Source organism: Cataglyphis hispanica, chromosome 17 (assembly GCF_021464435.1).
Source record: "Cataglyphis hispanica isolate Lineage 1 chromosome 17, ULB_Chis1_1.0, whole genome shotgun sequence".
Lineage (NCBI taxonomy): Eukaryota > Metazoa > Arthropoda > Insecta > Hymenoptera > Formicidae > Cataglyphis > Cataglyphis hispanica.
The window spans coordinates 4,406,165-4,429,480 of record NC_065970.1 but is presented as its reverse complement, the minus strand read 5'-3'; the positions used below and the strand labels follow the sequence as shown (position 1 = coordinate 4,429,480).

The window sequence follows — 23,316 nt, the reverse complement described above, 5'->3', positions numbered from 1 at the left end:
CCGAAGGATTTGCTAAAAAGATGGAAACTCATGATCAAACGGTTTATGTAAAGTTTCACAGAAGAATTGATAGAGATGCAAATGCTATCTCTAAGTTTTCTCCAAAATATAACACTTCGAACAATTAATCTTATTGTTAGCGTATGTAATTTTTTTTCACACACAAATGAATAATCGAATTGCGGTCCTCATGATTCTCTATTCCGTAACGAAACATATTCACAACAGTGTCAATTTTCTTGCACGTGGTTATACACTACTAGTGATTAATGATATTAACAATTGAAATAGGAAAAGCGGGTGCGTATAACAACGATTACTCTCTACTTCATTGAAAATCCAGTCGATTTAGAAACTTGCGCGTATAATAAATCGTACGGAATCGCGTATCAGTTATTCAACATTCTCAATATTATTTGTGTGGTAACAATAATAAATATATAATTATATAGGGTGTTTCATTTAACTCTTACACCTCAAATAACTCCGTTTTTTTACATATGAATCAAAGGGAGAAACACGATGGTGAAATTAAGGTTATTCTGAATGTTATTTCAAGGTCATCAATTCTTTTTTTTTTTAATGGAATCATATGGTTTTAGATACATGATGTTTTAATTGATTTCAAAAGAGATTCAACCATGTATAATAATATGACCTTCAAATAACCTTGAGCTCCAAATTGTACAACAAATCTCGAGATATTGCATACAAGAAATAATCAAGAATTTCTTCGATGTTAGATATAGTTTCCGAAATGTCGATCATCGATATTTCCTCGGATACTAACACTAGTCTAAAAAATTTGTTCGCAAAAGTAACAGAGTTATTTGAGTAATAAAACACCCTGTATATTTTGATTATAATTATCGAGATAGTTCAAAGAAAAGTTATTATCAAGTTATTAAGTTTTTCATGATAATATTATCATTAATTTCAATAAAAGTAGAACGAAAATAATCTTTTAAAGAATTGTGTGAGTGAAAAAAAAAATTTTCTTGTTTTAATCAATTCGAAATTCAAGAAACTTCAAAGAAATCTTGCATTATTCCGCGGTTGCGTCTTGTTGAATCGCATCGTTTGCGATGCCGACGATGTTTATTATAGCGCATATTTTACAAAGTACGCAAAAGCTAGCTGAACTAACGATACCACTATACATTTGATGCTATACATCGAGTGTCTAAGTAAAAGGGATCATTTCACTTCGCTGAAACTAACGATGAGTGCATACGTAGAGTGACTGATAAATCTTACGCAAGATGTCCCGCCGTGAATGAGACAAATTCTCCGAGTCGGCTAATTCCTATTTGTAATTCTACATTGAAAGATATCGACAAAAATTTTATTAAACGTAGTAGAAAAAGAAATTAGATATCCTAATTTTTCACAATAGAAGACTCTAATTATAAAAAAAAAAACAAATAATTAAAATGAAAGAAAAAAATAACTATACTGTGTGATATAGAAGAAACTTTACATATACATATATAAATTTAAGATTATAATTAAATTTCCCATAACAGAAATCCTCTTCGATTGCTTCATTTTTCGCATGGTTTTCATTCCGAGTGGGACATCCTGTATAAATGTTTTTTTTTGCAAAAAACTGAACGATCTTCTCAGGGTCTTTTCCGTGTAAATTCGGCCACGAAGAATTTGCCAAAATATATTTCTTCGTAAAAATGTTACATCTATATATATATATATATATGTATATATGATTCATCGATATGCAACCGAAGCGCTTACCATCGACAGAAAGCGGATATAGTATGTATGTCTCTTGTATGATTATGCGATCTCGCCCGAGAAAGACAGAGAGAGAGAGAGAGAGAGAGAGAGAGAGAGAGAGAGAGAGAGAGAGAGAGAGAAAGAAAGTGTACATGATTACACAAAGCGAGAAAGAGAAAGAGAGACAATGGTAATGCGATGATTATAGACAAATAGATATTGGTCGAGAATATCATTTGTGAAGTCGCAAACACATTTAATTAAGAGCGACAACGAGATCGAGAGATAGACGAGCTTTCTCGTATTGGAAATCCATCGGATTCCTAGCGATTAACGTTATTATACACTTATTCATATTTAATCGTTAATGGTCCTTCGATCTCATTATAATTATTTAATTTTATTAAATCAGCTGTGCGACTTTTAAGTCAATTTATACTCGATATATTCAAGAATTGAAATTATCAAAAGATAATTATAATATTATTTAATATTATATAATTATAATTAATTATTATTTATAAAATATTAAGATGAATTTAATTTATATTGAAAATTAAAGTTGGTAAATAGATCGTATAAAAGTTGATATAATAAAATTTTATGTAATATAAAATCTTTATAAAACGCAGGAAATAATTAAGAGATCGTTAAAAATTGCATTTAGAGAGAATTAAATATATATTGCGGGAAAGATCGAAGGTCATTAAGAATGAGATAGCTCGTTATAATACTAGTACAATTATGTAAATCTACCATAGACACGCTCTTTTAAAACACATTCGGTAGATCTCTCGTATCTGACACTTGTATACGTTCGTTATTTCTATACTTAGACGATAAATGGCTATTTTCGCTGAAGTGATCTTTATATAGCTGTAGATCATATATTTTATATATATTCATAGCTATTTGCGTGTAACATTTTTAAAGTCTTAATATATACCTTCAAGCTCATATCAATTTTTCTCTGGCGTTACGTGCGTCTCTATAATAACTATTGTCACAAAGACATTTATACAATATATATAATTTAATGTCATCAAAAAAAAAAAAAAGAAAAAAAAATTACAAATTAAATTACTTGTCTTCAAAAATGATGAAACAATGGATAACGTTATAAATTGATCGAGAAGTAAAAATTGATCAAGTTTAATAACGATCAGTTCAGCGAACGAGAGCACCGCTCTCGCACTTACAGCCAGCGCTCTATAAAAATGTGAGGAGAAAAACATACACGCACGCGTATACACACTCCGTATAAACTTTCAAAATCTATTTGGCACTCTCCTAATTTCGTCGAAAAGGCGAGCACGCTTGCTATTATTCTTCAATTCAGAGACATTGCATATCGAGTAGTAGCTTTACTCCGTCGCTACATGTACGATTTTTTTTTTACAGCGTTACGTTATATATCTTATTAAGAGTTCACACCTTATACGTTACACTTTACGGTAATTGGTCTAAGAAAGTTTCCGATTGCATAAAAAATATCAGCTGCGCCGACCGAAGCGAGTCAATCGCCCGGTGATAATCCCGAGTTACCATATAATTCTTGTTATAGTGATATTGTGGGAGCGATGTTTGTACTGCACGATTTTCGCACCGTCAAACGCATTAATTTGCACGCGATTTTTCCAATTTAAGACGAAAAATATTTTGATAATAAAAATTAATTCCGAGATCACGATCGAAAGATTTGATATAATTTTCCATTATTAGCGATAATCTTGATTCGCGACCAATGTCAGCGATATCGTACTGAAAATCGTACAGTAAAAACAAGCTTCGATTAGTATGTCGACCAGTCCAATTATTGATATAGATAAAGAGAAAATTGAAGATCGTAAGATCGCGAAAGGGTCTATTGCACCAATTATATATCTCGTTCACAGAGAAATCAAGATATATAAAAATAATCTTTCACGAATAATTTTCACACACATGGTATATATAAAAAATTTTATTACTTGACGTAATAATAAATTTCAGTTTTGTAGAACAACTCACAATTATAGTAAACTTTATTTGTAATAAAATTCATGTATACATGCTCGAATTATAAATTGAATTATAAATAATTAATTAATTATTTTTTAATTAAATTTTATTTTTTAATTATTTTTTAATTAAATATTTTTTAAATGATTAATTATTTAATAATTAATTAATTAATAATTAATAAATTATTTTTTAATTATTTTTAAAGGATTAATTATTAATAATTAATTAATTAATAATTAATAAATTATTTTTTACTATAAGAAAAAATATCAGACAGATACTGATTACAGCATAAATTTGTACTTGTCAGTAATAAAATTATTTTTTTCGATATGAATAATACAGATAATTTATTCGCATTTAGACCCTCGTGGATTCCAAATCCGACTCTTCAATCGATAATCATGTCATCAATAGATTAATCCATAAATTTATAGATCAATTATCTTGGTCGTATATGTTATATTCACGGTTCAAATATACAAGACTACAAATATCTTTACACAAGTTGCGTCATAAAACGGATAAATAGATACAAAGATTTCCATATATGATGTGAATATTTCGAAATTTTTAAGTGCTGAAAAATATATATTCCGATTATACAAAATATCAAAGCTTTTTTTCTTAAAATAATGCTAGCTTCTCCGAAATCCTTCGCTTGCAAAATGTGTGTGAAGAAATTTCACTCTTTTATTAAAAGAAAGACACTTTGTTACATTTTAATCGAAATACCCTGCAAATCTTTATCATGTACAGATTTTTCGAAGAAATAAATTTTTCAGGATATAAATTTGCCATCCCAAGTGAATATATGAAAATAATTTGCGGCGTATCAAAAAAATGATATGAAAATTAATAATTAATATGCTGCGTCTCGCGAAACGTTTGAAAGATTATGGTATAACGCGGGAAGAGTATTATAGGTATATTTTCTGGGATAAAATGTGCCTCAATTTGTGTGTATGTGTGGGCGTCCTTATATATACAATATATTAGTGGAAGATAAATACGTACGTACGTCGAAAGCTCTACTCTAAACGGTCAATGCGGAGGAAAGATTTTGCAAACGCGCTGGATGCAGACACAGACTATTATACGGCTGGCGATATTTTGTTAAATTAATTACACTTTGATGAATATTTTGATGAGTTCTTTGATCTTTTTTTCCACGATAACCACATGTTGTCACCCACGTATGCTAACGAATATCGACGCTCAAAGCTAATAACGTAACAATACACTGCATAACGTCACTGATTACTGTCGCTTTCATCCAATCTGATAATGTGACGTTATTGTTATCGCATCAATGCTGCGATAATAAAACCGTTATTATGATTTATCTATCGAGACCTTTTGTCAAAGTAAATCTAAAACAAAGCATCGCTATTGTAATGCGATTAATTTTTTTTTTTTTTTTTTTTTAAAGAGGAAACAGACACTTTCTAAAAATATAAATTTTTTTTTTGACAGAAATTTTGATTCTGATGATCAATTTAAAATCGGACAATATAAGAAGTATTATATATTTTGATCTCTCGAATCACATGTTTTCCCGCCTGTATCCAGCTTCGTAAATGATGATCAAGGATACTATTTGAATTTGATTAGACATTTTGATAAATTACAATCCTTTTGATTATACAGTTGCTACACGGCTTAAAAAGGGAGACAATATTAAGGAAGGAGGGGAAGGGGGGGGGCACTAGTCATCGCCAAACATTGGAAAGGGCCCGCAGTGCGAGGAGTGGGGCCTCGATTCGTCGTCCCAATGTCTGCCGCGCATTATATTTCGTATTTTGATTTCGGGCTGTCAGCCATTTCTCTTTCTTTATATATGTAGTTTAGTATAGTATACATCTTTATACTTAGATCTTAACGATATGAGAACAACAGAAATCCTAAAAGATCCTCCTGTTACGCGCCGCGAATTATTTCTCGGCGTTAATTCACCACGCGCGACTGCAATTACGAATAATCAGCGTAACGTGCGTCTTTTTTTTTTTTTTGGTTTTCTTTTACATAAATACTTACATTGAGGTATAGCACTTGGAGAACATGGCACATATAACGTCGGACAGCTGATCCGATAACATCTCGCGTGTTTGTCGATATCGAACGGCGCGATATGCATATACGCATGTGAATGTAAATGCGAAAGTTCCTCGAGGTTTTTTGCGCGAAAAATTTTCTTTGTTAGCGGAGCCTTTGTGGGTATTCTCCCGCGCTAATTCATTGACAGGTGAAGCTTTGACAATTCAAAAGTTTTTAATTAATTTGTGCTCGTTATTACTTCCTTCGAACTTGTCGTCCATTTCTCTTCGCCTAATCTTTTAAAATCCACAATCATTTCTTTTGTTTAATCGCACAATGTTTTGAAAAAAATTTTTCTTTAACATCGAGATAAGCACACGGAAAATTTTCCGTATAAAAATTTTGACATTTCTTTCAAGCTTCTGTATTATTTAAATATTTTTTCGCACAAATTCTCGAGGTTTCTTTCGCATCAGCGTGTATATAGTAAACGTGTCTTTGATGATATGTTTATTATGTGTTAAATTAATAAATCTCTCAACCCGAAATATTCTTCGTTATTCAAAATAAAATATGTATAAGGAATGTTATAATTACGTTAAGCATATCAAGTGATAAATGCCGCTCACCATGAGCAGTATATATGAATCATGTTAATCAATGATATTTAATTAATGAATAATTTTTCTGCTTGATGTAAATGTATTTAGCGCGAAAATCACGGTCGATATAAATATTCGAAAGAAGCGCATTTAGCGCTACATGTGTGCATGTGAATATTCTATCCTATCGTGTACGAAGGCGTTACATTAAAAATAAGAATGTATATGTGTACGTGACATTTTTGCCATTCTGCTTGCCGCACGAAAGAAACACATTGATTCATATATGACATGAGTGCAATCTTAGCTTATCTCGCGATTCGTAATGGAGGCATTGCGTGTGCTTTAAATAGGGAATCATTAATATTTATGATGTTTACATACACAGGGACAAACTGTCGATTAGCATTCAGCATCGTGTGCATATTTCTGATTATAAAATGAGTAGTCGAATAAAAATATGGATAACGTGTGAACAAAATAAAAATAAAAATTATGTCACAGATATTTGATTAAGGTTTTTCTGGAAAAAGTATCCTTTAGGAATAAAGATTTATATTATCTGTAAATTTATAATTTATCCCTGAAAAAATTTGACACCGAAATAAACCAGATCTGTTAAGTTCCACTTTAAATTTGCATCTACGTTTAACTCGCACGTTTTTCAAACTCTTTTGCTTCGATTTTAAGATATGAATTCGCATTTTGTGTGGTGCTTTTTTGAACGCATTTCCTTTCCAAACATTGCCAATAAAATTCTCTTTAAAGTTAACCGTGTAAATCTTAGTTGCTCTTCAAGCGATAAATCATTAATTAATTATTCCTTATCATAAAAGTATTTTTTTTTTTTTTCGGTATTGAAACGCTTCGAATCTGATCTTTGTCCTATTTGTAGGTAAAAGCTAGGAATTGCAAATACTCCAATATTTATACGCACTAAATATATGATTCACTTATCCACAATACACATCCAAATATCTCCAATAAAATCTCCATTTAAGATTAACCATGTAAAATCTCAAACTCCTCCAAGCGTTAAGTCATTAACCAACCTTTCTCCTTATAAATACGTCTTTCCTTTTTGCTCAAACATATCGTATCGTCCGATCCTTGTCTTGTTTCTGTAGATAAAGCGAGTAAATTCAATCGCGTTAGACCGAAGATCACGACGATGTCCCTTATTATATGCGAGTCCTACACAGCAGGAAGCAGGTAATAGTGTGCTCCACATTGACGTCACTCTCACAATTTCACGCAAACACACATATGCACCCACATACGAGTTACACCTATGTACAAACTCACAGGCTCATACGAATTTACTTGATCTTGCTTGAACTGTTATTAATTGATTAATGGTATACCACGTGCACACGACATCCACTATCAATAATAACGCGACTAGCCTCTTTTGTGTGTGATGTACGAGCGACTATTCCGACGCGAGGTCAGAAACTGTAAAATCACCCCTTAGCTGAAATCTCGCCAAATCCTGCTACTTGGATTTATTTCGAAAGCGACTCTTAGTCTTTCCTTCCACAAAGTGGACGTTCAAAAAATATTGGATTTAATAAAGCAAGTTCTAGAGTCATCCCCAGGATTTCTTCGAGCAACTTGGAACATGGAAAAGCTTTTTTAATGAAAATTCCACGAGAATTATCATCCCTTTTTAATCTTCAACGTTTACCTCTCGAATCTAATAAAGATAAATTATATTAAAATTTATTTATAAAAGTTTTAATTTTATTTTTTCCTTACAAAGTCCATTCATATTTAATGTTTCTTACTGTCAATTTTTTCGCAATGATTAAATTGCAAATAGCAGCATTTTCGTGGATTTATAAATGACTCTCGTGACATACCTTCGGCTATTCCATCTTAGTGATGTTCCAAGACGATGAGGGAATTCGTCGCTACTCCTCGACGATGCGATAATGCACTTTCACGCGAAATCCAATCCCTCATTATCTCCCCTTTTCTCGCTCGGGATTGGGTCTAACTTACCTGCGAGAAATTGTATACGATTCGCGAATATCGCTATATATATATATATAAACACAAACGCAACTTGATGCTCGAAGAATTTGAAGAATCGTCGGCTTGTAAGTGGATGGAAGAAAATACGGAAATAAATATATATATATATATATAGGATGTGAAGGAAAGAATTGCAAGGATTTACTGTCCCGAACTGAAATCCCGCCAGTTGAAGTTGAAGCGCTTTGTGGTTCACCCCCTTCACCGACGACCACGCGGAGACCCCGAGGAATTTACAGGGTCATACGTGGCGAACGGTGGAGGGGGTCCGGCCGCTATGCTTGGTCCACCTCGTGACAGACCTCCATGTAGTCCGGGTTGTGCATTATGTCCTTTATCATATCCTTCAGTATCGTGTAACGCGGGAACATCGGATACACCTTCGAGCTGTTGTACTCCTCCTGCGATAGGGAAAGCAACCCCCTTCAATCACTTCGGCAATTAATAAACGATAATTGTATATAGAATTCTATTTTTTTTTTTTTTTTATCGCATAGAGAGTTTCTTGCAATTTTTTTTATTTTTTTTTTCAAATTATTTTATCTTACAATTGTGTGACTTTATTCTTTTTAAGTGCAATTTGATGGATAAAATTTTGATCGCAGAAAAAAATTTCAATTTTTAAAAATGTGAAAGGATCGAAGAATGGTTATAATTTTTTGCTGAAAGATGTGATGTAAAATTTTTTAAATCGGTTTCATGAAATCCGGATTATATCATAGGACGACGAAAGGCAGTTTCGCCTTGATATTACGATACTCTTGAGGGCCTTCAATCTTCAATTTATTTGACACTGTATGAAGGAAGAAAATATAAAACGAATAGAGGATAAGAGCCGCGCAAGAGCTTCATAACAGCAGTGTTATGTAAGTTATCAGAATATAAATGGAAAAAAAGGGGATGATTGTAACAATGTTCCAATATGATAGCCAGTGTTACATTTCGCTGCCTTCGAACGATATCATTCTTTTACGATCATAATCACGAAGTCGATAAGCGATATAAAACATTCGAAGCTCTCAAGGAAATTCGCTTTAATGGAGAATAAGATCGTCATTCAAAAATATTATGCTTCTCAGAATAAATTCTAATTTAAAAACGAAATTATGTGTTTATTAAATGACAAAATAATTTACAAATTTTTCTCGATGTTATTGTTTCAAAAAAATTTAAATTTAAACGAAATAATTTAGATTAAAAATTACGTCACTTATAAAATAAAAACAGGACATTGAATAATTTCAAGTTAAATAAGATAATAATGTTTTTAAATGCGAAAAATGTTCTCGTGCATTATACTTATCTGTACTATAATTTATCTTAGGCAAATATTTATGTTTACATCATGGAATCCACAAAATAAATCTTTTACAAAATACGTACTTTCAACTCTTTGATGAGATTCCTGAGACCCGTGTATTTCTTCAATAATCTGTACAGATCATTGGTCATTTGGGTGTTTTCCGCTTCGATTTGCGCCGTCGTCATACCTATACAAAGCATTGATTACCTTATTCTGGTTTTGATTCTGTTTATTATTCGCGTTGATCGTAAATATAGATAATGATATATTTTATCTTTATTTTAAGAAATATTTTAGATCTTAGCAAACATCAATATTGGTGCGCAGCTTCCAAAATAAAATTTCTAACATAAAGTCAACTTATTTATTCTTAAAAAAATCCACGTGTCTTATTCATAGATCCTGAAACGTGTATAATTAAGTTTTATTAAAAAAAAAAATTATTTTAATTTCTTAGCGCAAAAAATACGCGTCATATATTACATGCAGTTGCATCAACGTAATTTTTTCCAGCATCTCACCGACGGAGCATTAATTAATGTTCAGGGAAATATTGTTTCTGTTAACGAAATGGAAATCAAGCAATGGATATGTTGACCGTTAATATGTCCATTTATGTGCAACGCATAAAATTAAACGAAAATATCGACACTGGAATATTAGATACGAATATAGACTTCTCAACTTTATTAATTTTGACATATTATTATTAATTTTAACATTTCCAAAAAATGTTACCCTGAAAGCTTTTATTATCTATTGATTTACATACTTACTTTGCACATAACTTACACAACTTTTACCTCTAGAATATTTTTTCATAAATAATTTTCTATCTTTTTTTTATCGTTATTTTAAAGAAATATATGTACGTTTTATTATCAAAATATAAGAAACAAAATAAAATAGAATATAAATTAAATAAAATAGTATAGAGAGATTAAAGCAAGGCAAAATAAAATGAAATAAATATAGTATAAAATAAAATATAAATCAAAATAAAATAAAATGTGAAAGATATGAATACGCAAATTCTCGAAAAATATTTGTAATTAATCAGTCACCGAGTTAATCAATCAAATCTTGCCGTTTGTATCGAATGGTTTGATAAATAAACTGGTCCTGTAGTTCGCTACATGAAGATAAGAGATTCTTTAATTAAGCAAGTAAAAGATCAAAGTGCTGTCTCAAATATTTTTTTAATTATGTGGCACATATTTTTAAGATACACTCGCGCTTTGAATTGGCAATTTACTTTAATATATTCTTCTTGCCGGAATGTTTTACAAACGGGGCGATAATCGCGAATCGTAAAAAACAGCAGCGATTGCATTTAAAATGCATCACGAAACACGGTAAAGAATAATTTTCGAATAATTTTCGCCGCGTATCGCGATAATGAAAAATACCATAAATCTTCCACGCTCTGAAATTATGAATTGTTGTACGAAGCATTTGTTGAATATTTATGAGAGCGTAAAAACCAGCGTAAACGAGACCAGAAAAAGGGATTAATTGCGCCCTCACTCTTTATCTCTCTCTCTTCTGATAACTGAAAAATTTTTAACCTTACAAATTTCAAATCATTTTGCGAAAAATCAGGCTCTTTATCTGCAAAAGAAAAAAATTAATAAAAAAATGAAAAACCAACGAACCTAGTCTTTTTGAATTCCGAGAGAAACAATGCTCTCTTCGATTCTCTCTCTCTCTCTAATATATTTTACTTCAACAATCAATTTTTTATAAATTATTGATAATCGACGACAGCATAATTTTAATATCGTCAATCATTTATTAAATCATAATCAGAGATTGACAGTAAAAGATGATTTTATTTGGACCTTTAATTGGTACGATAGATCTTTGGTGTCTCTGATCGAATATTTATGACGGAAAATAATATATTATGCATGCTTGAAGACTTTCCGAGGGACAACCATCGAATCGTGTCTTTCTGCTCAATTTGCGCGACGAGAGGAAACAATACAGTTATCATCTCGCAAATAAAACTATATTATAACTACATAGATTTGTAATGTAAAGGTGAAAAATTTATATAATCTTTCTTTCAAGTTTTTTAATTTCATTATATTGTAATTATATATATATTTATAATTAATTGTAATTATATATATTTATAATTATTTATTATTATATATATATTTATAATTATTTATTATTATATATATATTTATAATTATTTATAATTTATTTATTTGTTACAATTTATTTATAATTTAATTATTTATAATTATGTATACATACATATATATATATATATATATATATATATATATATATAAAATTCTAAATAATTAAATTATAAATTGTAAATAAATAAATTCTAAATAAATAAATTTCTTTTCTTTATAAAATAAGAATTAACACAAAGAAAAATTAATACAAAGTGTATCATCTTCTCTGTGTTCAAGATTAATTTCCTATTCATTAAATATCATCAATATCGTCAATCGATCATCAATTAAAGTAGGAAAACGATCTGGAAAACAATCGACGAAGGACAAAGGAAAATTGTTTTCTTCCTCCGGCAAAATCCATGGCAGACTACCACTTTGCTACATTCAACAAGCAATCGATTACTCGTACTTGGTATACTCACTCTCCAGTCTCTCGATACGCTCCCTCTTGGTCTCGGCTTCCTCGGCGAGGCGCGCCGACGTTTTCACGCCTTCCCCGCTCTTATGGGTCTTCTCCATGATGGAGCAGGCACGCAAGACGAAGGCGGGCACGGTCTCCTGCTTCTCCTGCCTCGGTATATCCACCAGCGTCCAATACTGCGTCTCCAGCTTAATTACGTCCTGGAAAGGTGAAAGCGTGTCTCGGTGGCTCTCGTCTCGCGAACGAGACGAGATGGAAGAATCGAGAGGAGGAAGATCGAGGAGAAAGAAAGCGGCGAGCGCGCGTTTGTTCGCGAGGCGATTGGCCATTGTACAGCAGCGGATCCCTTTATTCCGGAAAACAAATTGCCGATCCATTTATCAGACCAGGTTTAGGACCGCGATCGATTTCTCCCACGCGCCTTTCGCAAGACACAGCGTCATTAATCTGCATTTGCGCGCGACATTATGACTTACGGGCCGTCGACATTTTTGTTTGAGAAAAACCAAGCTCCATTATTATTTCCTCGGTCCCCGTTTCGTAAATATGGACTCTAATACACTTTCCTTTAATTTCGCGATTGAAAAAAATTGTCTCAGTTTGATTAATTTGATTTCTTCAATTTAATTCGATTTTAATCCCTTAATGCTGGGAAAGGCGGGAGGGAGGGGAAGGGGAAGGGGGGTAATGAACGGGTTTTTGATGAACGAAGCACTTGAAACACACCTCGAAATTATACAATGATTTATCGATGAGACACAGGGCGCGATTTATAGAGAACACTTTTATTCAGTCATATCGCCCGGGGATTAATTCCAGCCTGATTTCTCTGTTAAAAAAAAAAAATAAATAAAATAAAATAAAATAAAAAATACTCCGCGCTCACGATACGAAGCACCGTGTCTCCCGCGACGAAAGTTTACACCAGAAACAAAACATCGATGCTCGCGCAAATACACCCGATACTGTTTATGCATCTCCGAGGGGAAAAAAAAAACAGAGTAAAAGAAAAAAAAAACACAGAAAGGTGGCGATAACGCGCGCTCGTCCTTCTCTCTCTCTCTCTCTCTCTCTCTCTCTCTCTCTCTTTCGCGTGCATCTTTATTTATTGCTCGTCTTGCAATGTATCTCCCGGAATAATAAACGTGCCCGGATCTCGCAATATATTATAGGTAGATATAAATGTATATTTCGACAGGTAAATAAAAAAAAGAAAAATAAAAGCGCTGTTTGTCGAATTCTTCCCTTGTTCCACGGTGTATATATATATATATATATATATATATATATATATATATATATATATATATATATATATAGTGTCGCAGCTGAACACCTCGTGTCGATTTACGCGCGAATCGAGCCCCGGATATTTTGCGCACCGTGTTGACTGTATTTACTGACAAAATATGCACAGTAGGTATGAACACATCCGTTCCTTCACTCTCGTTCGCTGTTTCTTCATTTCATTTCTCTTCGAACGATCGTTTTTCGATAAGTTCCACTTATCAGTTTACGAATTTACGCGCGTTTGTGAAAAATTGTGAAAATAGAATAAATAAAAAGAACGGTTTATTATTATTATTATTTTTTTTAATTATTACTCGACTATCGGTTGCCTCTTCGTATTCTATCGCGTTCGGAAAACTGATAAACATGTTTATATAACAAACGTACGTCAATGATGTTAATCGAAATTTGCAAAAATCAGATGGAACAACAATTTAAAAATATAAATAAATTTATTAAAAATAAATACAAATTCATTAAAAATATATATTTTATTAAAAATATATAAAAATATTGAAAATAAGAAATATTTATTCGGGAATATTATTCCCGAATTATAACATTGTCAAAAGATTCATGTCAAAATTATTCAATAATTTTTTCTTATATCCAAGATAATATAAAGCCAATTATTAACTTCATAAAAAGTTCATTATGTAAATTTGCATGAGATCGTAAGTTAATTACTAGTTTCCTTCTAGAATTTCCTTCTTAGAATTTCTTAATGGGAAGAGTGGGGGGAGTAAGTGACTCGATCGCGCGAGTTTCAAAGGAAGCGCGCTGGCGCTCTCTGTCATTCATTTTACCTGTATAAACCTAGGCGGGCGGGGGAGGGGGAGGGGGGAGAGGCGGCGTAATTGCGTAATTACATCAACGGAAAGCGGCAGCCTGGAACTGACACGTGTCGAGTACAAAGTGTCGGTGGTACAAAAACAACACGTGTGTGTGTGTGTGTGCGTGTGTGCGTGTGTGCGTGTGTGCGTGTGTGCGTGTGCGTGCGTGCGTGCGTGCGTGCGTGCGTGCGTGTGTGCGTGTGTGTGTGTGTGTGTGTGTGTGTGTGTGTGTGTGTGTGTGTGTGTGTGTGTGTGTGTGTGTGTGTGTGTGTGTGTGTGCGCGTACGTGCACGCGCTACCACCCAATTACAGACGGTACACCGCGTAATACACAAGTCCTTGTGTCTCACCTTGATCATAACTTTGAGGAGATTGTAACGCTGAAACACGTTGCGGACTTGCTTGCTGTCGGTGTACTTGCACATCAGTTCGACGAGGGCTCTCTTGGCGGTGTCGTAGCTGCCGTCCAGGCGTATCCTGACGACTCTCAGCCTCTCGTTCGTCTCGATCACCTCCTCCTTCGTTTGCCCACCTGTTTGTCCGTCGTGGAGAGAACGATATTGGAAACTCCGGAGAGATATTGTAAATATGCGGACAGAATTTTTCCGCGTAATTTAATTCTTTGAGGATTAAGAAATTTAAGTTTCCTTCACAAAGAAATCTTGCCTCTTTCTCTCTCTCTCTCTCTCTCTCTCTCTCTCTCTTTCTTTAAATCCGTCATGATATATTATAAACTATATTTCAATATTTTTGAAGGAAAGAATGTCAAACTTCCTTCGCAAGTTTATCTTTCTTTAATTTTTTTTTTAAAGATTATTTATTTATTTATATTTTTAAAGATTATTAATTTTTTTTAATTATTTATTTATTTAAATATTTAATTAAAATTATTTAATTTTTTTTAGGATTATTAAAGATTATTTTTTTTTTAAAGATTATTATTATTAATTTTTTTTAAAGATTATTTATTAGATTCTTTTTTAAGCAAGATTATGGAGAATAAACGCCTTATGATAATGATTTCACTAATCAGCTGTATAAAAAAATTCTTAAAATTTTTATACATATATACGGATTCTTCGACCCGCTTTGATACGATTCAACGATTCCTCTCGATCGATTTTTCGTATCGCGCGTGTCGATCATCGATTTAACAGGATTGTTAAATTGGACACGACGAAGATCGAGCGAGCGAATGTCGCCTTTAATTAATTTCCAATTAACTCGACACCGCGATAGCGAGGAAAGTTTCAACATAAATAAATCGAGCGCGACGGACGACGCGATAAGCAACTCAGTTTCCGTTGCAGTTTCATTAAACGCGTCCGAATTTCCAGTTTGAAAGTTCAAACTCCGGAAGCAAACAATATCCCGAAACACCTCAAGCAACATGATATCAAAAAGCGTAAAAAAAAAAGATTTGTTTCATTCGGTTAACGTAAAATAATTTTACTTTTCATCAAATATTAATGTATATTGTAGCTATTTTGAAAGATACATAAAACAATTGTGATTTCTGGCAATGACGACTATTAAAAAATGTGTCGGTTAAAACTTTTGTATCAAATATTTAACACATTCATGTATTAATTTAATATTATTGTTGTATTAATTGAATTCAAATGTTAAATCATTAAAACAATTTTAAAAAAATGTTCCATATCATTAGTGACAGGATTTATCTGTCAAAATTTACAAAAAAAAAAAAATGTTGATTTTATTTTTTCAAATTAATTTTATTATTAAAAATATATATTAATTTTACACAAAATTTATTTCAAATTACTATCTATCAATTTATTATCTATCTATATTATGTTAATTTAACATAAATTAACACAAAAATGATTGTTTGGGGCATGCGATATATATAACGTTAAATTATTTAAATCAAATTTTCCAACAGTGAGATAATTGATTTCCAATTCTCGTTAGAGCGAGAGTCCGTCAACAAAATTGAGATCGCGCGTCGGGCAACATTCCTATACACGTGTCATTATCGCGTATATATACGTTAGGAATTTATCTGATAGCCGCATTTCACCGGCGACGACGGCGACGGCGATGTTGACGTCGGAATTAATCATAGTTCCGCGTTCGTTGATGGGAAAGCGGTAATCCGAACGTGACGGAATTCTCCGTCAACGGCGGAGCTTCCGTCCCTTTTAGCTAATATACCGGGACGGGGGACCGACACGCCGTTACTCTCAGTCCAACTGAATACAAGAGTTTCCGCTTCGATTCCATTCATGGGACAACCAACAACCAACCTACCCGCTCTTGGCAGACCGCCAAACGTTTATTCCCAAACGATATGTACGAGCGTCTTTATCGTCCGTTCACCAAAGTTACTTGAACTCGCATAATTTAATTCTTTGAGGATTAAGAATTGAAAAAAAAAAACAGTTTTAAAAAAGAAATTAGAAATTTAAGTTATCTTCCCAAGCGAATCTCGATTCTCTCTCTCTCTGTTGTAATATTATAATTTCATATTATAATTATATTTTAATATTTTTGAAAGAAAATATTTAAAAGAAATATTTTTTTACGAATTTCTTTGACAAGTTTATTTTTCTTTTTTAAAGATTATTTTAATAATAGATTTTTTCTTTTGGCGAGATTATCAAGAAAGAATATAAACATCCTATAATCGATATAAAAATAAAAATAAAAATATAAAGGTTTCATTTCTAATCAACTGTATGAGAAGATTCTTAAAATAAAAGAAAACGTGAATACGTTGTTATTCCTTCTTTCTTAATATATAAAATTATCGAGGAACAACGATCGGCCAAGTTGGTGACTAAAGTTTAATTAAACTCCTATGCAGGACGAGTATGATCAAATATAATGCTCGGACTTACTGGAAGTGCCTTCATCCTTCACGTCCTGGACGATCCTTCGAACGCTCTGCGTGAATTTGCCGACGAGATTGGTGCTGGCTGAAACATACAATATTTGACTTCAACTATTGTCATAGTATAATATACAAGGTAACTCAGAGAAAGATGTCATGTCGGGTGAAATGTCACTTTTCTTTATTTTTAAATTTTTTGATAAAGAGTATCACTAATCAGCTGATCGCCAGCGTTAATGACAGGTGCGTAATTATAATCTTTAAGCAATATTTTTATAAATTAATTACAATAAGTTAAAAAATATGATCTAAACCTTATCTTAATATGTTTATAAGCATGTTGATTATTACGTAAAGCATATTTTTTTAACTTGCTTTGATTAATTAAAATATAGCGTGAGAAAACGACGTACTGTCGTTTTGTCACTTGCACTAAAGGCGATCAGCTGATTGTGAGTAGATAGGTACTCTTTATAAAAAAATTTAAAAATTATGGAACGGTAGCATCTTACTCAGTTGTCTGTCATTTTACAAATTTGTAAGAATTTTCTGTTGTTGTTACTGTTAAAATAATAAAAGAATTAAACATTCTTTATTATAACAAATACAAATATAATGACGATACTTTCGATTTATTCTATTTTCTTTCGCTCATAATTAATAATTATAAAAATATTGCCTCTCAAAGTTGAGTAAGGCATCTTCCCGCGAGTTACCCTACAATAGATGTAACATCTTGCAATTTTGAATTAAACAGAATCGTTCAATGGCGAATGATGAATGGCATTATAAAGTCAAATTCGCGGACGCTTCTTTCGATCGCGTTGGGATAAAGACGACGCGCGGGAATAATGGATGAGATTCATACATTGCGGATACAAGAAGGGGAGGTCTTTCCCCCTCCCCTTCCCCCTCCTCCCTCTCTCTCTCTCTCTCTCTCTCTCTCTCTCTCTCTCTCCTCCGAGGACTCGCAAACGTCACTCGTTGCATCCGGAAAGTGGATGACCTGACGAGGAATACCAACGTCGCGCCGCCAGACCGTGTTGAGGTGAGGTGACATAAAGTGCGACGGTGCGGAAGGGCGGGCTAAAGCTCCTTACTCGTAAAACACGGGATTGTTCTTAAAGCAGCCCTCGAAGCGGGCCTTTTAAAGCCCATCGACCTCCGCCCGGAGTCGATGCACAACCTTCAGTTGTGTTATCTATGTAACAACGTTTTCTCTGTGTGTAAACAAAAACGAAAAAAAAAAAAAAATAGACGGTTCTCATCGTCTTTTCGCGATGTATCGCGAGAGTGCAGAACGACTTTGTCGGCCCCGTACGTAATGGACCGCTTTATCACGCTTAATCCTCTCGAGCGGCCGGCTTAATCGCGAGCGAGCGAAGGGACGTCATAGCCAACAACAATACTGTGTAATTTTCCAAATAAAGCTTGACTGATCAAAGGCCGGACTCTGTATCGTCCGCATTATTACGTCGCATGCATCGCAAGTACCTCGTTGCTTCTGTTCCAACGTCGAAAGAATGAGGTTGATTAACTAAATTCAATTTTGCTATCATTTTTTTTTATATATTGTAGACTTTTAGATATAATAAACAAATTATTTCTAGCACATACACTTTTTATGGGTTGAAAGGTATGTGAGAGTTAATCTCAAAAATCTTCTCAAATTCTATTGGAGAGACTTTTTATTATCTCCGCTGTCGGATGATTTATACATTTAATATTTAAATAACGCGAGAATGTATTCTATACAAAGTTCTCACCGTCTTCACGCAACATTTGCCTCGCGGAGAGTACTGTTGATTATATTTCATCTCTTCGCGCGAGGAATCGTTTCGTAAGCTGTCAACCGGTGAACGTAAACATGATAATGCCGTGTGACTTTCGCCAAAGAGAGAGATTTCCTTGTGGTATAAAACGCACGAAACGCTCCGCAATCCTCTTTTACGGTTTTGTAAGTCGTTAACAAAGTCAAAGCTCCGCGTTTCCCGTATATTCCTCCACGCGTATACGAGAGTTCATTGCGGTGAAATAGAGATCCTGCGAGAATTTTAGTTTAAAAGACGTCGTCTCAGTTTCTTTGATTAATCCGAAAAAAAGACTTCTCCGTTAGCGAAATTGTGTAAAGAGATCCTTGAAAATTCCTTGATTTTTCAAGTATTTTTGTTCAAAATTCCAGATAAAGAGAATATTTTTAAAATTTTTTCATGCAATTTCTAAAAATAAATTTTTACCGTACGCGCTTTTAATGTAATATTTTTCACCTGTACGAAGGAAAAATACAAGGCCATTAAAATTTCAAGTACTAGATTTATAAATGTACTAAAAAAAAATATTTCGTTACGAAAAAAAAATAATTATAATTTGCATAATATTTTTATTTTTTATCTAAATTAAAATTAAATATTTTATTAAGACATTGAATAAATAAACAGAAATAGATATATATTTGTTATATAATATATTTTAAACACACATAATTAACAACTTGATTTATCAGCGGATTGCTTTCAGTATAAAAGCAAGATTATTAAACAGAAATTTTTTTTTTAATTTTCTGAGTTTCAATAAAATTCCATGAAAATTCCCCGACTTCTCTAAGTATAAAAATTCTCTGGGAATTTCAGGTTTTTTATGTTTTTCCAGAGGATAGACAGCCTGAAAAATTTCATTAACTGTTATTTTGAGAAAAGAATATTTTCATGTAAAAAAAATCGAAAAAAAGATTAATTTATTTTCAAATATATTTATACTACAATACATATTATATAATTAATTAAATAATATATAACAATATAATATATTATAATATATTATAATAATATATTATAATAATATATAAATAATAATTAATCATTTACTGCATCTATCTTACTGTTCAAAAAATAATGTTGGTATATATGAAAGATGCGACACGAAATGCTGAGTTTCATAGCATCCGTTGTGTTTGTTAGTACAGAATTGCACATTCGAGCTTAGCCGAGTGCCAGTTTGTGTAAAATATCTATATTATAATCCGCTCTTTACGAGAGTTCGGCTGAGAACGGTAAATAGACTCGTTTTAATAGCGATCCTTCGACATAGCTCCTTTTTTACGGCAAAAACTATTATTCTCGTCATAAAAGAGGAGAAATAAATTATCCTACATTTCGTTCCACTTAACCGTCCGCTGATTATTATGCCGTGGTAATTTCATTTACGATAAAAACATCTCATATTTATTAAAGACTTTATTTCTGTCAAAATTATGATTGTAAAAAGTATTTCATTTTAACTTATAATTTTGTAAAATAAATTTCGTATAATGAATGTATTTATAAATAAATATATAAATAAATTTTCAAAATAAAAAATGTCCACCAAATTTCATTTTTCTAATTCGTCTAAAATTAAAAGAAAAAATTAAAATTTAATTTTTAAATTAAATTTAAAAATTAAATTTAATTTAATTAAAGTCCTCCCCTTTGGAGAACTCCTCAGGGAAAGGGGGGAGGGGAGGATATAGAAGTATATGTTTATATGAAAAATCACCCTTAATTTTCAACAAACAATCATCTCCTACAATTTTTCCTATTTATTTAGAAATACCCTGTATATGTCAGAATAAATAAACAAATAATTTTTTCGGAATAAACATGCCTCTTGGTGTATCAAGAGTAAATAAGTCTGTTTCCCTTTTTTGAGATTTTAAATTCACGTAACCTCGATAACGACGATAGTAAGAAAGGCAATTTGCCTGGACAGTCAATTACGCGAATGAAGAACGTTCTCATTTTCATTTGCCTTTAATTACGACGGTTTTTTGGTCGCGACAATGCGTTCGCGGCATCGTCCACCGGCATCGTCCGCCGACAAAAGGGCGTTATCTGGTCTCGTTAAGATAATATGATTTGCGCGAGAAGAAGCTGGCCGGTTGCCAACTTGTAAAACGCATCGTACACTCGCCATCTTGCCCTCATAATCCTTCGAATTACTTTGTAATTACATTTCGTCGACTCACCGGATCTTAGTAGATTCGAATAGAGTTTCCTGATGAGATCTCGAAGCAGGTTTTTCTTTTTTTTTTGCAATAGAGATACAAGTAATTTTTTTATAAAAATAATTTAAATTCAATTTCTTGATTCCTGTAATCTATATTAATTTTTTTCAATTTTTCAGATCTTTACATAGCTCTTTTTCAATCGCTCTTTTCGGTTAATTGTATGTTCTCTTTAACACGTCACGAGCATTAGCCTGTAGTAGTAAAGATACGTTTACGATCCGGCATTACGTACATATATACGAACTACTATAATTCCCGGATGAGTGTAAATAAAAGAGCAATGCGAATCTTCCTCAAACACTCCGGTCTATTGTATTAAACGGAGTATCCTGTAAAGTCCGCAATTACAATTTCACCAATAAAGATACGCGCGTCGTAAAATCGTTGAGCGATAAGGGGAACATCCTGCCGAGCTGCAAGTGTTGCATAATCCAATTCTATGTGACAGTTCTTTCCGCGTCGCGTTTACGTTTCGTACAATTTTCCAAAAGCGTCGCGACGTCGTCGTCGACCCCCGAGTTTCGAGAGAGCGCTCACATCAAAGTCCCCCGTAGGGAGTTTCCCCGAAGAGCCCTAGGAAGCCCTTTACGTCGCACACGTCACGAAGCCGTGGGGAGGGAGGGGGGAGGGTTTCGCTCCGGATGTCGACCGGCGTTTGTGCCCCGTCGTGTCTTTTCCGGCACGGATCGGGGATGATCTCATTGGAATTCGGAGCGCGCGCGTGATTCTCCCACGTGGCTCTCCTTCTCGTCCTACGCAAGTCCACTGGTTTCTTCGATCACGAGAGGGCGCGACGTATCCCGTGGAGGTGTTCGAGAGTTTTTTTTTTCTTTTCCCTTCCGGGCCGGATGCCAAAAAATGCAACAAGCGCATTGTCGTTTTGGATTTCGTTCGCCTCGCACGAGTCCGCTAAGTGAATTGTCCGTTCCGACATTGGTTAGGCAACGTGATCGTTGCCGAGCGAGCCCTCGTTATCCCCTAAATTTTTTTCCCGCCGCCAAATCCGCCGATCTGTATCGCGATCGGGTAAAAATGGCGAGGGAAATATTCTTCCATCTCCTGGTTTATCCAGGATTTTTGTGAATTCGAAAAATGAAATCTCAAGCTCTTGCTTTGTCGTCGAATTCAGTATAAAAGAGAGAGAAGATAGATTGCAGAAAATACAATAATAATAAAAATAAATAGATCAAGAAAAATAAATTACAGTCATCGAAATAAAGTGAAAAAATCAGAAATACAGATAAATACAAATAATATCGTAAAATAAATAAAATAAATAGGAAACAAGAGAAAAAAAGGAAAAAGAAAAAAAGAAGAGAAAAAATACTGTCTTGTAGTTAAATTTCAAAAATAAATTAATAAGGGAATAACGAGATAAAAAAGAGCGCTGGCGATAAAGCTTTACAAGCGCATTTTCATTATAGTTGAAAACTAATTTCGCTTCATATAATGCAGTTAGCAATTTATCGTTTATTTTAACGATCGCTAAAATAATTCCGCGATGTACGATGCAAGAATTTGTTCGGCCCGTTGCCCGTCTGCGGCGCGATGAATTTTCCCCGCAATAATCCGCGTGGAGACAAAGGTTGTGGAAAAACGACTTGACTCGCCGCGAGAGATGAACGTTATTTCTCGACGGTCTTCTTAATAGTCGTAACCCTCTGCCGAAGGAGAATGCGATCGTTAAGAATGCCCGTAAGAGGTGGGTTCTCTGCTCCTCAGACTTTCAGGATCTTCGTCCTAAAAGCCGGAGCTTCGCGTCAGTCTCAAGAGATAGTTAAGCTTGTGACCGCAAGCGGTTTCATCGCTACTCTACCTCTGGAATTGCCCAACTTTTGCGGAAAATCGTGGCTATTCGGGTCGGATTTCTTGTTGCAACTGCAACGCGCGGGTCATTAACGGAGGATCTAGCGTGGATGGTTTATCCTGATAAAGCTTTGTACCACGTAATCGTA

The 23,316-nt window shown here is 33.4% G+C and overlaps 2 protein-coding genes across 2 annotated transcripts in view; one reads left to right on the top strand and one right to left on the bottom strand.

Moving 5' to 3' along the window:
• The window catches only part of LOC126855958 (trichohyalin-like), a 107,871-nt gene that overhangs the window by 10,696 nt on the left and 73,859 nt on the right, over positions 1–23,316 (top strand).
• LOC126856011 (uncharacterized) overlaps positions 8,561–23,316 on the bottom strand; it is a 103,629-nt gene continuing 88,873 nt past the window's right edge. The window contains exons 3-7 of the mRNA XM_050604168.1: positions 17,324–17,401; positions 14,810–14,991; positions 12,338–12,536; positions 9,798–9,904; positions 8,561–8,815 (exon numbers count right to left, since the gene is read on the bottom strand). Of these exons, the coding sequence (XP_050460125.1) occupies positions 8,690–8,815; positions 9,798–9,904; positions 12,338–12,536; positions 14,810–14,991; positions 17,324–17,401 (692 nt within the window). The 3' untranslated portion in view covers positions 8,561–8,689. The remainder of the gene's footprint in view (positions 8,816–9,797; positions 9,905–12,337; positions 12,537–14,809; positions 14,992–17,323; positions 17,402–23,316) is intronic.